Source organism: Electrona antarctica (genome assembly GCF_951216825.1).
Source record: "Electrona antarctica genome assembly, chromosome: 22".
Lineage (NCBI taxonomy): Eukaryota > Metazoa > Chordata > Actinopteri > Myctophiformes > Myctophidae > Electrona > Electrona antarctica.
In genome coordinates, this window is record NC_136805.1 from 18,656,205 (window position 1) to 18,670,545 (window position 14,341).

General features: G+C 41.4%; 3 protein-coding genes across 3 annotated transcripts; 2 read left to right on the plus strand and 1 right to left on the minus strand.

Annotated features, from left to right (window-relative positions):
• The first annotated feature begins 522 nt into the window (after positions 1-522).
• Positions 523-3,545, plus strand: LOC306915512 (aquaporin-8-like). Its single transcript, XM_079492877.1, has 5 exons — positions 523-975; positions 1,172-1,298; positions 2,138-2,352; positions 3,006-3,140; positions 3,241-3,545. Exons 1-5 carry the CDS (start codon positions 716-718, stop codon positions 3,281-3,283), a joined length of 780 nt encoding a protein of 259 aa, XP_079349003.1. The 5' UTR covers positions 523-715; the 3' UTR covers positions 3,284-3,545.
• A 2,750-nt stretch (positions 3,546-6,295) lies between these two features.
• Positions 6,296-7,381, minus strand: LOC306915516 (hemoglobin subunit alpha-B-like). Its single transcript, XM_079492882.1, has 3 exons — positions 7,225-7,381; positions 6,882-7,092; positions 6,296-6,540 (listed from the first exon to the last, which is right to left on the minus strand). The coding sequence occupies exons 1-3, from the start codon at positions 7,317-7,319 to the stop codon at positions 6,412-6,414; spliced, it is 435 nt and encodes a 144-aa protein (XP_079349008.1). The 5' UTR covers positions 7,320-7,381; the 3' UTR covers positions 6,296-6,411.
• A 2,274-nt stretch (positions 7,382-9,655) lies between these two features.
• On the plus strand, positions 9,656-10,673 carry LOC306915515 (hemoglobin subunit beta-2-like). The gene is made up of 3 exons (XM_079492881.1): positions 9,656-9,810; positions 10,099-10,321; positions 10,468-10,673. Exons 1-3 carry the CDS (start codon positions 9,719-9,721, stop codon positions 10,594-10,596), a joined length of 444 nt encoding a protein of 147 aa, XP_079349007.1. The 5' UTR covers positions 9,656-9,718; the 3' UTR covers positions 10,597-10,673.
• The last annotated feature ends 3,668 nt before the right edge of the window (positions 10,674-14,341 follow it).

Consider the following 14,341-nt stretch of genomic DNA (forward strand, 5'->3'; position numbering starts at 1 on the left):
CATAGTAGTGATGATGACGAACACAGGACATCGATGCCATCTTATCCTCACAACAACTCAGCCTAGCTAACGCTCCGAAGTGTCTGGACTCTGGACCCCTCCTGTGGCTCCCAAGCTGTGGAATGACATCCCTCCTCAGCCACGACTGCAGACTCACTCCCCATTTTTTAATGGGGAGTGATGCATGCACCAATAAAATTGGCCAATATGAGCTTGTGACATGTGTAAATAGGGGTTTTGGGGGTGCTGAATTAATTTTCTGTAAAAATGACTGCTTTTGTATGTCCCAGACACAGTAATAACTAATATGTGCAGAAAGATTTGCCATAACTTTTGCTAATCTTCTCTAACTAAATGTAATGTTTGTGTAGGACAAAGTTTGTGGACAAAAACTAAAAGCTGGACATAGGAGGGCATATTATTGACACATTGAATAAAGGACAATGTTTAAGTTTTGTATCATATTTATTATTTTCACCATGAATGATATGTAGGCCTTTCATGTAGGCCTTTCCAGGGCAGGCGCACCTTATCTGTACTTGTCAGAGAGGGCCAGGGCTGCGAGGTTCAGGAACTTATCCATAGCCAAGTGCATAACAGGAGTGAACTCATCCAGTCTTGCGTCTCACAATCCACAGAGATACATGGACATTTGGTTTATTGTTACATTACTATAACAGGGCAACAGGCAGGTCAAGAATACGTTTTACCCACAATGGCATCTGAACAAATGGAGATGAAGGATACTGACTCCACACTGATGGAGAAGGGCAAGGAGCCGCCTGAAGCCAGGCCTCCTAACAATTTCGAGAAGGTGTTCCAGCCCTGCCTGGCAGAGATCGTGGGGACCATGTTTTTTGTGTTCATTGGCTGTGTGTCTGTCATAGAAAATGTGCCTGCAGCAGGAAGGGTGCAGCCGGCATTGGTGCATGGACTGGCTGTGGCAGTGATGGTTGCTGCCATGGCCAACATCAGGTAGCCTATGTGTTGTTTCAAATATTTTTTGTTGATTCTCATTGTCTTACTACGCATCCTTTGGAAATTGCTAAATTCATGTTCAGAATAGAATGACATCACCTGCAGTGCAGCACATTATGCTTAACTTACAATGGAAATATGCACCTGCTCTTGCTCTTTGTTTCTCAGTCTTCTTTTCTCACTCCACTCCCAGTGGTTCCCATTTCAACCCGCCTTTCACCATAGCCATCTACCTGTGTGGAGGCATGGAGCTAATGATGGTGGGGCCCTATCTCGCCAGTCAACTCATCGGAGGTGTCCTGGGAGCTGGAATGGCGAAGGTCAGTGTAAATTAACCACTTGAACCCTAGCATCCCTATTCTGGGTTGAACATTCCTCAAAGATAGCAGATTGCCAAGCAGATTGCCAAACATGTCACATTGCAACACAGTGAACCTGATGATCAGCTATTTTCGTATAGTGGCGGGAAAAAGGATGGTCAAAAAGGTAAGAAATCACATCTGTGTGAAGTGAGGGGCGCTAATATATTAAAGTCTAACTCATGTTGATTAGGTGATGTGGTGATGTAAAACAAACGGTGCTAACACGAACATTAAATGCCATTAACAATAAAGAGACAATATAACGTAATGAGGCACATTATGACGTAAATTTTCCCTTCATTGTCAATGGCGTTTACAAAACAAACATTGAACCTGTATAAAGGAGGGGCTATAGCGCCCCTCAAAAATATATTGGGTTTTAATAAATATAGGCTTTAATAGAAAGCCATGCATGGCTACTCCTACAACTGGCTTTGTTAGTGCAGAAAAAATGAGCATGGTTGCTATGTTCACCCTGTTCACCCGGGTGTGATTTCATTACATCAGAGATCAGACATGATTTAATTACGTCAGACAGGCTATATAAGACCTTACACCACTCAGTTCACACGGGTGTGATTTTTTTCAATTGAAACTGCTGTATAATAAGACACTCTCTAGCTGCAAATAATGTATTTTGTGGTGTTTTCTTATTTGGTCTTGTGTGTGTGGCTTTGACGTGCAGTTGATATAGTTTAGCCTAACTGTTTCTTACACATTATTACATTTAACATATAGGCTAGTACAAATATACAGTACAAATCTGTGATTTCATTATTACAAATATTTCACACTAGATCATGACACCTGCAGACCGTTACTTCAATGCCACTGGGGCAGCTTTCAACATTCTCAAGTCAGAAGACCAGCTAGCAGGAGCCATCTTTGGAGAAATTGCCATGACCTGCTTAATCACTGTGGTGGTGCTGCTGGTGGCAGTCAACAAAAAGACAAAAACCCCTTTGGCTCCGTTCCTAGTGGGCTGCACCGTCATCTCCAACATCCTGGCTGGGTGAGATAATGTGAATGTGGCCAACTTTGGCCTTGAAATGGTGCACAGTAACTTCAATACTGTACTGTAATCTGAATTTGAGTATTTGTACTTTTTTTGATACTTTGACTTTCACTTTGACTCACTTTTTGACTACATTTCCAAAACAAATATTGCAGTTTGACTCCACTACTTTTCCAGAAAGGGGAAAATGATATATTCGTTGACCACTTAAGTCTTATACAAATATATTGAATATATTTTAATGAAATGTCAATACAGCAATGCTGATATAAAAAACAAAACGCATTTTGTATTTTTTTTTATTTTATTTTTTTCAATACTTAAATATTTTCCAAAGCATGTACTTTTTGAATACTTGAGTCACTGCTCTACAGAGCATGGAGTTGCACAGGTAATTCCATGGCAGTCCAGCCAGAAGTGTTATAGATGGCTGGACAAACTGACGGACATAGCCATCCTTACAGCAAAAACGTATAATGCTGTATATTCACCTGTAAAACACCATTTCCACCATCTTACACGTATCTTACACGCCTTCTGAAATAGGACATTTCTAAGAAATATACAAATGTTTTAATATTTTGGCAAATTCTGATTAGCCAACAACTTTTACTCCAAAAGCTCTTATTGTGCTCTCTGTTCTGTTCCAGTGGAGATGTATCAGGGACATGCATGAACCCTGCCAGGGCCTTTGGTCCAGCTGTGATGGCCAACTATTGGACCTACCACTGGGTTTACTGGGCTGGACCAATAGGAGGAGCTCTGCTGGCTGTTGGACTTCTCAGGTAGGAGGCCTGGTATGCCTTCCCATGCATGAACTGTGTAAAAAGCAAAAACACCTACAAAAAATATTGATTTTTACTTTTCTTTTTTTTTTAATTACAGGACCATCCTTGGTGATGAAAATATGCGGCTTATTATGAAGTGATAAACTTGTCTTCTGTGTAGACGTTTCCCTTCTGAAATGTTGCTTGTGTAGGCTAACTTCATCCACCAGCAGATGTCAGTAAATACTTGAAGATGCAATTTCACTATAGGTAAATGTATAGTCCCTATTGTGTTTTCTATTGTTTTCTATAGTTTTCTATTTGTTTTGCTTCTTTAGAAACTGAAACTGAAAATGTGTCCTTTATGCATAGACCTTTGGAACATTGCGGTGTAGTGCCTTAATAAATTGCAGTTTGACAGAGTTGGTGGACACCATGCAAGATTTATGTAGGCCTACTCTACTTCTCTCACCAGTTTACAGCTGGAAAAAAGCCCTGCATTTGGTACTGTTGTTTTGAACCAGTAACATTTGTGTCACTGGTGGTACTGTAGGTGATGATTTTAAATCGATTGGTAGGCTACATAAGGTGGTCCCTTATTGGCAAAGCGCTGCACCAACATGTGATTGGTTAACCGATTTGTTCGTTTGGCGTAAGTTTTCCCTTCAATGGCAATGGCGTATAATGGTTTAGCGGAATTATCAGCTCTTATCATCATACAGATTCATCATGCATCATCTCATACTGGCCAATCAGCAATCAGAATTCCTGTTGCCTTGCATGTGATTGGTTACGTACAAGGTTTCTTCGACTATGCATGCACCTCTTGGTACCACAGCACCTCAAAGGCCCTTAAAACAAGGCTCCAGACTTCCCAAAACAAACTGGTCAGGCTACTACTTGGCCTCACTCCCCAAACCCACCTCACCCCTGCCCACTTTGATAGGCTGGAATGGCTTAGAGTTGACGACAGAGTACAGCATCTTGCAATGGGTCTGTTCCACAAAATTTGATACACCACCAAGATACCCATGTACCTGTCTAAATACTTCCTTAATGTTAACTCAGTCCACACCCACAACACCAGAGGGAGTTCAACAAACCATGTGCAACCCAGATTCGGCACAAACAAGGGACTAAATTATTTTCGCTCAAAATGTGGAACGCCCTACCAACAGTCATTAAGACATATGCGAATCCCTTGACTCCTTCAAAAGCGCTCTCAAAGAGCACCTACGAACGGCTGCAATTCAAAACTGGCCCCGTAAAATCTGATTCCCCCACCCGCCCCTTTTCCCCCTCACTGGACATGTTTTTCCCCCCTTTTTTACCTCCTATGATGATTTCCTGTTTTTGGCTATATAGAAGTGTTGTTTGTACGTCTCTGTTATGATGAATTGAACATGGTGGACCCATATTGTAAACAAGTGTAATGATTTTATGGTGTCGCCCACAGTTAACAGTTTTGTATTGAATTGTGCTTGAAATGTAGGTCTACTGTAATTTTCCAATCTGTTAATAAATCAATCAATCAATCAATCAATCAATCAATCAATCAATCAATCAATCAATCAATCAATCAATCACTCTTGCCCAAATGTGCCCAAATGTCATGAGGTCATGCAGCACATTTGGGCACATTTGGGAAAGTGGCTAAGGCCCAATGAGTGTTTTTCGTGCAAAACTAATGCTTGGAATGGATTCAGAATCATGAAAAACCCTGTTTGACACATTACATGCTTCTTAAAGCATGTTAAAATTAGATTTATTTTTGCCAGATAGGGGCCTATAGGTTTTTAATGGTAGCCTACTCCAACTTTCAACCCCTGAATTTACTATGATCCTGCACAGTTTATATAATACTATTTTTGAGAGGTTTAATGTTTGTCTTTAGTTCAATATTTGTTTTAAAAACGCCATTGACAATGAAGGGAAAAATCTAATGTGCCTCATTACATCGTCTCTTTATTGTTAATGGCGTTTAATGTTTGTGTTGGCACCGTTTGTTTTACATCACATTACATCAGCTAATCAACATGAGTTAGACTTTAATATATTAGCGCCCCTCACTACACACGGGTGTGATTTTTAATATTATGCTTTTGCGATTTATTTTGGGCCACGCCCCTTTTTAGCTTAGATTGACATGGCCTAAATTTCATTTTCTTTGTTTTAGACACATTTATATCCAAGAAGGGGTGTTTTCACCCACCCCAATTAATCCACCACTGGACCATGATCAGTTTAATCATTACGACATGGACACAATAGTGCAATCAGCTGCCAACTTTATGATAGTCGGTCCTCATAATATTAATGACATGGACAATATACATGTGTCCAAAACGGTACCAGGTCATCTCGCCCCTTTGCCAACTCGCCCCAGCTTTTTTCCGCCGACCTCACGCCGACAGCTCGGAGCGGCGGTTCTTGTATTCTTTATTTTGTTTTACCTAGGCCGCGCTGTTCCGCCGGCTGTAACCTACGCCCGGGGCGAGTTGGTAAAGGGGCGAGCAGTCTCGTATTCGTACAAAACAATAGTGGTGACTGAGAGAAACTGAGAAGCACACACCCCGGTATAGCAGTGGAAGATAAAAGGGCATCCGATAAAATGCCAATATGTTATTTAGATATAAGCATGCCATGTTGTTTAGACACGTATTCCCCTACTTTGTAGCAATGGTTTTCTTTGCACTCTATCTCGCATTTAAGTTGTTTAGTCGTTTAAATGCATCTGCTGAATTGCAAATTTACAAATAGTAAACATTAATTTATTTTCCTGTTGGCCCAATTACTGTAATTGATTAACTATAATATTGATTTAAAAATGAATTTCTTCATCTGTAAAACAAACTTTATTCTATATTACGACCACCTATACCTACATTAATATAGCAGCTGTTGCCTATATGTCTGTTTAAGGAAGAATATGCTACACATTTAGAGATAAGTTCGCTTAAAACTAATAAGTATAGGACTATTATCATTTTGCCTATCATGCTGCTCTCTGTCCCGTCCTGATCCATTGGAGATGTAGGCCTCAGGGACATGCTCCAACTATTGGACCTATGGGTTAACTGCTGTGCTGAATTTATTTTTTATCTTTAAAATAAATAAATAAATAAATAAACAAACAAACACCAACATATTGACACATTGAATAAAGGACATGGTTTAAGTTTTGTATCAATTACATATATTTATTATTTCACCAGGAATGACAAGGATAAATGTGGCCTTTCACTCGGCGGACTGGTCTGTCAGTCTATCCAGCTGGGGCAGGCGCACCTTATCTGTACTTGTCAGAGAGGGCCAGGGCTACGAGGTTCAGGAACTTGTCCAAAGCCAAGTGCATAACAGGAGTGAACTCATCTGGGAAAGACTTGGCAATTGTCAAATGAAGGTTGAAGATCAGGAACTGTGGACAATAAAGAAAGCGTATTATGTCAGAAGTGATCGTATATGAATAGGCCTAGGTATATTAATGAATCTGACCTCAATCAATCTGACAAATAATTGCATTGTTGGAAGAGGCTATTATAAAATAATATTTAAAAAATGAATTGATAGTGTTGTCTAGGGCTTGGCATCTGTCAAACAAGCCAGCTATCACTGTCATCACATTATTAATTTGACGAGACGGATTTATTTTTATTTGATCTCATCTGCACAAATATATCATTCTCAGCGGCTCAGCCATGCACACCATATAGTTATACCAGTGACTATAGGATCCGTCGGTGTCAGTCTTGCGCTCACCTTGAAGTTGACTGGATCCACACGGAGCTGGAAGGCGTGCTGCTCGCTCAGAGCCAGCATGTCTTCGTCAAGGGTGTCCATGTTAGCCACGGCGCTTGTAATAGCGCCCATGATCTTCTGGGCCTGTTTCTTCACATGGGGGCTCTTGGGGCTCAGATCGGCTCCCCAGTGAGCGAAGTAGGACTTGGTTTGAGGCAAAGTAAAGAACATCCTGTCAAACAATCAGAAAACGTTAAAAATCGAGAAATTCGATGTTTTCGTTATGCATTGTCATATAGCGTATAGGCTATATGCTTATTTTATTGAACTATTAATATTATATGTAACATATGCATATATATACCTGGAAATAGCCTCAATTCCGACCTGTTCCTGTCTCCTTTGCACCATGGCCCACCCGACCTTGACCAGGCCCTTGTCTTTACTGCTCAAACTCATGGTTCCCTCTGTGTCTGGTGCTGAATCAAAACTAAAGGGGAATGAACTGGCGTGGTCTACAAAGCCAGCATGCTTTTATATTCACATGGTTTCGGGAGGGGCGCCTCTTGAATTGGTGCCAAGTCAGTGACGCAGGTTCACCCACCCATCTTCCATCTTCAGCTGATATAACCATTCATGGAGGAGAGCCAATTAACATAATTATGAAAGCTATAGTAATAAAGGAAAAAAATAGTCCAACGAAATGTGTGAAATAAAAAAATGTATATATACGTTTCCGTTTCCGTTATTGATTAAACAACGGAAATTTAAATATATTGATGCACAGAAGAAAAAAACGAAAATGTTAATGCATATAGCATGAAAAATCATGTACTATAGGCCATAGTACTATATACTCTGTGTGTGTGTGTGTGTGTGTGTGTGTGTGTGTGTGTGTGTGTGTGTGTGTGTGTGTGTGTGTGTGTGTGTGTGTGTGTGTGTGCCATTTGCTGATGGTCAGACGTTCTGATCTTGTGGCTGAATGTCAAAATTCAAGCAACATAGTATACTTCTGCACTTGCACACAAGTATAGGCAATAGGCTACCGGCGCCGTCATGGTAGAGCTGCCGACCAAACCACACATTTATCCTCGTAGCTTATTAGTTCGAAAAACGACGGCCTATACCCTAACATAAATAATGTAGATTGTATAGCCTATATGGGTAGCCTTCAGGCTTCAAAATTCTCCTCTCCCAGAATTGGACCTTAGCTGATGTATCATCATCATCATCATCATCATCATCATCATCATCATCATCTCCATAAACTGATACTGAGCTAACACGGCGAGCCGCGAAAGACGAAGTCGGGGTTACGAAAAGCGATTGTAAAAGTTACTTGGTTCCCAGTGCCTCTCATTAAAACAAATACGTTACTGTAGTGTCGCCCTCATTTCAGAATAATTATTCAACACAATTCAACTTGTTTGAACATTCAATGGGAGAAAAAAAGGCAATAAAAACGTCGGACTATAGGCCTAGTCTACTTCACGTGTAGCCCATGAAGCCCATGCCAAATCAACTGCATGTGTGTGATGGGGTGAGATATAGCCTTAATTTTATATAGCTTTCTTTGCATTGGCATAATACCGTTTTTTCCGTTGGGGTATACGTCTTTGAGGGCTAAATAAATTGGAATTAGGCTATATTATTATTATTAAATATACTAACAGTAACAATTTATTCCGTACAGTCAGTGTTATAGCCCGTCAAGCCCGATGACCTTGGGATACAATACCTGGAAATAAAAACGTCTGGGTTTCCGAGGCTACAATACCACTGACTCTAAGGACATACATACGTCCCAGGTGCATCCATGCGATGTTTTTTTTTCGTTCTGGCCTGCTGCATGCATAATATAGTTCAGACAAGGAGATTGAGGGCATTATGACATGCCTTAATTCAGTATATATATATGGGGGGGGGGGGATAAAATGCCTTATATTAAACAAACAAACAAACAAACAAACAAACAAATAAATAAATGGCTACAGTATTAGCCACATTATTCAGGCACTACCTGAATGTGACACGATTTTATTCAAACACTTTTGCATGCAGTAAAACATGTTGGTTCCTGCATGTGATATGTTGCATTCTGCACGTTTAACAGAATACATATATTACACGAACAAACGTGTTTTACGTATAGGCCTATGCAAAACAGATTGAATAAAATCGTGTCTCGTTAAATTTAGTAGCCTAATATGTTCTTTGGTCCACCAGTGACCACCGAATGCCATACTAAATAACGCAGGGCATCGTTATCACCCTTTTCTTAATCAAGAAGCTTACGCATTTGGTCCTCTCGTTGGCAGGGTGGGGGTGGCACATGCTGCTGAAGATAACACTTGTGTGTTTATACAGATAATGTGGCAATATTGTGCCAGCTGGTTTTAAAACGTATAGGCATTTTGAACCCATTTACTGCGACAGAGTTTAATTTCCCGTCGGAAGAGATTGAAATATAAATGTATAAATGTGGATTTTATTTTAGGCAGATTTGTTTGTTTGTTTATTTGTTTGTTTTGGTCCAGACCAGAGGGGCATGAGGGCAAAGGGTGGCGATTGGTGACTCACTTGAGCCACTGTGTTGCCACGCCACGCCCTTCTGCAGCACGTGCTGTCAGTAAAGATACTGACCTTGGTGGTGCGTCTCAAATCCAACCATCCAGAAACTATAGGCTATACGAAAACAAAGTTCAAGCTTATCGGACACCTGCATCTGCAACCTATGACAACTCGCCTTCTCGTTTAGGGCGGAGGAAGTTTCAGGGATTTATATAGAGCGAACGGGCCCTTTTGGGGCCAGAGACTGTTTCTAATTAGGCCTACAGTAACTCACCAAGAAAGCAAACATGGTTGTGTGGAGTGAAAGTGAAAAGGACTACATTAACCAAGTCTTTAGCAGTGTTACATTTGAAGACATCGGACCGAAGGCTCTGTCCAGGTAAAACTCCACTCGGAATTCGTTGATTTTAGGCTATAGTTTTAAAGTATTATTATTATTATTATTATTATTATTATTATTATTATTAGTAGTAGTATTAGTAGTAGTAGTAGTAGTAGTAGTATATAGCCGTAGTAGTAGTATAGGCTCGTAGTATAGGCTAGTATTAGCCTGCACGGTTATTATTGTTATTATTATAATTTGTATTATTATATTATTAGATATTTGAACATATGAGCTGTTCTGGACTGGTCATTCGGTTCAACATAATTTCAACTCACTCCGCAGGTGTCTGATCGTGTACCCATGGTGTCAGCGGTACTTTGGTTCCTTCGGTAACCTGTACAATGCCGAGGCCATCCAGAGCAACGAGATGATCGCAGCCCACGGCATCAAGGTGTGCCACGGTCTCGACAGGGCTCTGAAGAACATGGACAACATCAAGGAAACTTATAAGGAGTTGAGCCTTCTGCACTCCGATACCCTGCACGTCGACCCCGACAACTTCAGGGTAAAATTTATAAAAAGCATGACAGCCCATCAACAGTAGCTAACTTAACTTGAAATGATAAATGGGTTTTCATAATTTTCTCATAAATGAAACCCATAGGCGTATATGTCATTTATCTAATAGTGAATTTTCTCTGTCTCTCGCAGCTGTTTTCTGACTGTCTAACCATCTCCATCGCCGCCAAGCTTGGAACCAAATTCACTCCAGAAATGCAGACCGCCTGGCAGAAGTTCGTGCTCGTCGTTTGCGCTGCTCTGGGCCAGCAGTACCACTAAAGCTCGGTCTCTAGGCCTGAGGGAATTCAGCTTCCGGGTTGTTTTTGTCCTCAATAAAGAATCATGCATTTATTAGACGTAACCTATTTGTTGTCTTTTTTCCCTTTTACGCGTGCGTATTTACGCACGAAAGCAATTGTTGTGGTAATGACAGATTAGGCATTAAAGATAAAGATATACCATCATCCATATTTAATTGATTTGTCACAATCTTTGGATACATTTCTCCAAATTATAGGCAAAATAACGTTCTATATAAGTTAAGTGGTTTTCAAGGGTAACAGGTCAGGTCGCCCCAATTCCATCTCGCCCCGAACTCATAAAAATTATACTTTTGTAATTTCCATATTGCTGCTGATGTCTGAGGTGGCGGGGTCTTTCAGTAGGCTACCTTCATAATCATGGTGCTCAGTGACATCAGGTAGGCCTATAGGTTTGTTTCCTGCATGGGTAAAATATACCTGTTTTTAGTTGACAAAAGTTATGTTTAGTGTTCTGGGTTAAATGTAGGCCTACTTTAAGGTATAAGTAAGTGTTTTTTATTTATTTAAAGTAAGTGTTTCCCATGGTAATCATGAGTGCTTTGTTTATTCAAAAATCACACCCGTGACCCGTGTGAAGTGAGGGGCGCTCGTACATCATCATACAACATTGCGTCCTCACCTTCGTTAATCGTCTTCAATGTTTGTGTTTGTGTTTGTGTCGACGATCCATCAGAGGTTGGAATACGAGGGAACAGAGATAAGAGGTAGAGGGTTCAATTACCCAACATATGGAGGTATCACTCACACAAGTGAGAGTCCTGACCTCAAAGATGTACAGCCGTACAGGTCAGACAGACACCACACCATGGCTATGGTGGCTATCTTCAACACGGTCGTTTAGTGAGTTCTGTCAGTTTCGTTTATTTATTTTCTCTTGTCAAACAGAACCAATAGGCCTATAGACAGAACACTGAAGCTGTGTTCCGTTCTTAAACATAAAAGGACAAAAGAGAATACAGGCCTGTTTTTCGTTATTCTAAAATCTAAATGTCTTTTAAAGTCTAAAATCGGCACCTGTGTTCCGTAGTTCCATTATGCATCTGAATCCTAGCACATTTACCGGATACAGTAGGCGGGGCTCTGGACCGGATCTGACTGACAACATACAGGCTCCGTCTTGTTGGCAAATCTAGAACTTCCTGTTTGAGAGCTAGCAAATTTAAGACATCCGGTTGCTTTCAGAATAAAAGCGTCGTTAATTAAATAATTATTACATTACATTATTAGTATTATTATTACATTACAGTTATTGTGAAGACACACATTATGTTTCTGTGTAAAAATAAGTAATGAAATAACGTAAAAAAGTTATCTAAATGGATAAGTCTATGCACTGGAGTGCCCAAGTCCATTCACTGGAGTGCATGGACTTTATAAAGTGGATGCTGGACAAAAATCCCTTCTATGTATCGACTTGTGTGACATATGCACATGTCCGGGGAGACCTCCTCTACAACACCACACTGTCCGCTAAGCAGCAGAGGTGTAAAACAAAAATTGGCACGCCATACAGCGAGGTGAAAGATAAAAAATTATCCCATTTCCAGACTAAAGTCAACTAAAGTGGACACTAGACAAAAATCCCTGCTATGTATCGACTAGTGTGACATATGCACATGTCCGGGGAGACCTCCTCTACAACACCACACTGTCCGCTAAGCAGCAGACGTGTAAAAAAAAAAATTGGCACGCCATACAGCGAGGTGAAAGATAAAAAAATGTCCCATTTCCCGACTAAAGTCAACTAAAGTGGACACTGGACAAAAATCCCTGCTATGTATCGACTAGTGTGACATACGCACATGTCCGGGGAGACCTCCTCTACAACACCACACTGTCCGCTAAGCAGCAGAGGTGTAAAACAAAAATTGGCACGCCATACAGCGAGGTGAAAGATACAAAAATATCCCATTTCCAGACTAAAGTCAACTAAAGTGGACACTGGACAAAAATCCCTGCTATGTATCGACTAGTGTGACATATGCACATGTCCGGGGAGACCTCCTCTACAACACCACACTGTCCGCTAAGCAGCAGAGGTGTAAAACAAAAATTGGCACGCCATACAGCGAGGTGAAAGATAAAAAAATGTCCCATTTCCAGACTAAAGTCAACTAAAGTGGACACTGGACAAAAATCCCCGGACATGTGCATATGTCACACTAGTCGATACATAGCAGGGATTTTTGTCCAGTGTCCACTTTAGTTGACTTTAGTCTGGAAATGGGATATTTTTGTATCTTTCACCTCGCTGTATAGCGTGCCAATTTTTGTTTTACACCTCTGCTGCTTAGCGGACAGTGTGGTGTTGTAGAGGAGGTCTCCCCGGTAGCGTGCATATGTCACACTAGTCGAAACATAGCAGGGATTTTTGTCCAGCGTCCACTTTAGTCCACTGTAGTCTGGAAATGGGAAGTTTGACGTTTTTTGACCTGTGACCTGGTGCCAATTTTTGTTTTACACCTCTGCTGCTTAGCGGACAGTGTGGTGTTGTAGAGGAGGTCTCCCCGGACGCGTGTGTATGTCACACTAGTCGAAACATAGCAGGGATTTTTGTCCAGCGTCCACTTTAGTCCACTGTAGTCTGGAAATGGGAAGTTTTTTGACGTTTGACCTGTGACCTGGTGCCAATTTTTGTTTTACACCTCTGCTGCTTAGCGGACAGTGTGGTGTTGTAGAGGAGGTCTCCCCGGACGCGTGCGTATGTCACACTAGTCGAAACATAGCAGGGATTTTTGTCCAGCGTCCACTTTAGTCCACTGTAGTCTGGAAATGGGAAGTTTGACATTTTTTGACCTGTGACCTGGTGCCAATTTTTGTTTTACACCTCCGCTGCTTAGCGGACAGTGTGGTGTTGTAGAGGAGGTCTCCCCGGACGCGTGCGTATGTCACACTAGTCGAAACATAGCAGGGATTTTTGTCCAGCGTCCACTTTAGTCCACTGTAGTCTGGAAATGGGAAGTTTGACGTTTTTTGACCTGTGACCTGGTGCCAATTTTTGTTTTACACCTCCGCTGCTTAGCGGACAGTGTGGTGTTGTAGAGGAGGTCTCCCCGGACGCGTGCGTATGTCACACTAGTCGAAACATAGCAGGGATTTTTGTCCAGCGTCCACTTTAGTCCACTGTAGTCTGGAAATGGGACGTTTTTTGACGTTTGACCTGTGACCTGGTGCCAATTTTTGTTTTACACCTCTGCTGCTTAGCGGACAGTGTGGTGTTGTAGAGGAGGTCTCCCCGGACGCGTGCGTATGTCACACTAGTCGAAACATAGCAGGGATTTTTGTCCAGCGTCCACTTTAGTCCACAGTAGTCTGGAAATGGGAAGTTTGACTTTTTTGACCTGTGACCTGGTGCCAATTTTTGTTTTACACCTCTGCTGCTTAGCGGACAGTGTGGTGTTGTAGAGGAGGTCTCCCCGGACGAGTGCGTATGTCACACTAGTCGAAACATAGCAGGGATTTTTGTCCAGCGTCCACTTTAGTCCACTGTAGTCTGGAAATGGGAAGTTTTTTGACATTTTTGACCTGTGACCTGGTGCCAATTTTTGTTTTACACCTCTGCTGCTTAGCGGACAGTGTGGTGTTGTAGAGGAGGTCTCCCCGGACGCGTGCATCTGTCACACTAGTCGAAACATAGCAGGGATTTTTGTCCAGTGTCCACTGTATAAAGTCCATGCTCTCCAGTGAATAGCATTTATCCA

Excerpts from the sequence above, each read along its gene's own strand:
- LOC306915515 (XM_079492881.1), top strand. The coding sequence starts at position 9,719 with ATGGTTGTGTGGAGTGAAAGTGAAAAGGACTACATTAACCAAGTCTTT. Across the intron at positions 9,811-10,098 it reads GGACCGAAGGCTCTGTCCAG|GTGTCTGATCGTGTACCCAT; the intron begins GTAAAACTCCAC and ends CTCACTCCGCAG. Across the intron at positions 10,322-10,467 it reads TCGACCCCGACAACTTCAGG|CTGTTTTCTGACTGTCTAAC; the intron begins GTAAAATTTATA and ends TGTCTCTCGCAG.
- LOC306915512 (XM_079492877.1), top strand. The coding sequence starts at position 716 with ATGGCATCTGAACAAATGGAGATGAAGGATACTGACTCCACACTGATG. Across the intron at positions 2,353-3,005 it reads ATCTCCAACATCCTGGCTGG|TGGAGATGTATCAGGGACAT; the intron begins GTGAGATAATGT and ends GTTCTGTTCCAG. Across the intron at positions 3,141-3,240 it reads CTGGCTGTTGGACTTCTCAG|GACCATCCTTGGTGATGAAA; the intron begins GTAGGAGGCCTG and ends TTTTAATTACAG.
- LOC306915516 (XM_079492882.1), bottom strand. The coding sequence starts at position 7,319 with ATGAGTTTGAGCAGTAAAGACAAGGGCCTGGTCAAGGTCGGGTGGGCC. Across the intron at positions 7,093-7,224 it reads GGAATTGAGGCTATTTCCAG|GATGTTCTTTACTTTGCCTC; the intron begins GTATATATATGC and ends ATTGTTTGACAG. Across the intron at positions 6,541-6,881 it reads TGGATCCAGTCAACTTCAAG|TTCCTGATCTTCAACCTTCA; the intron begins GTGAGCGCAAGA and ends TATTGTCCACAG.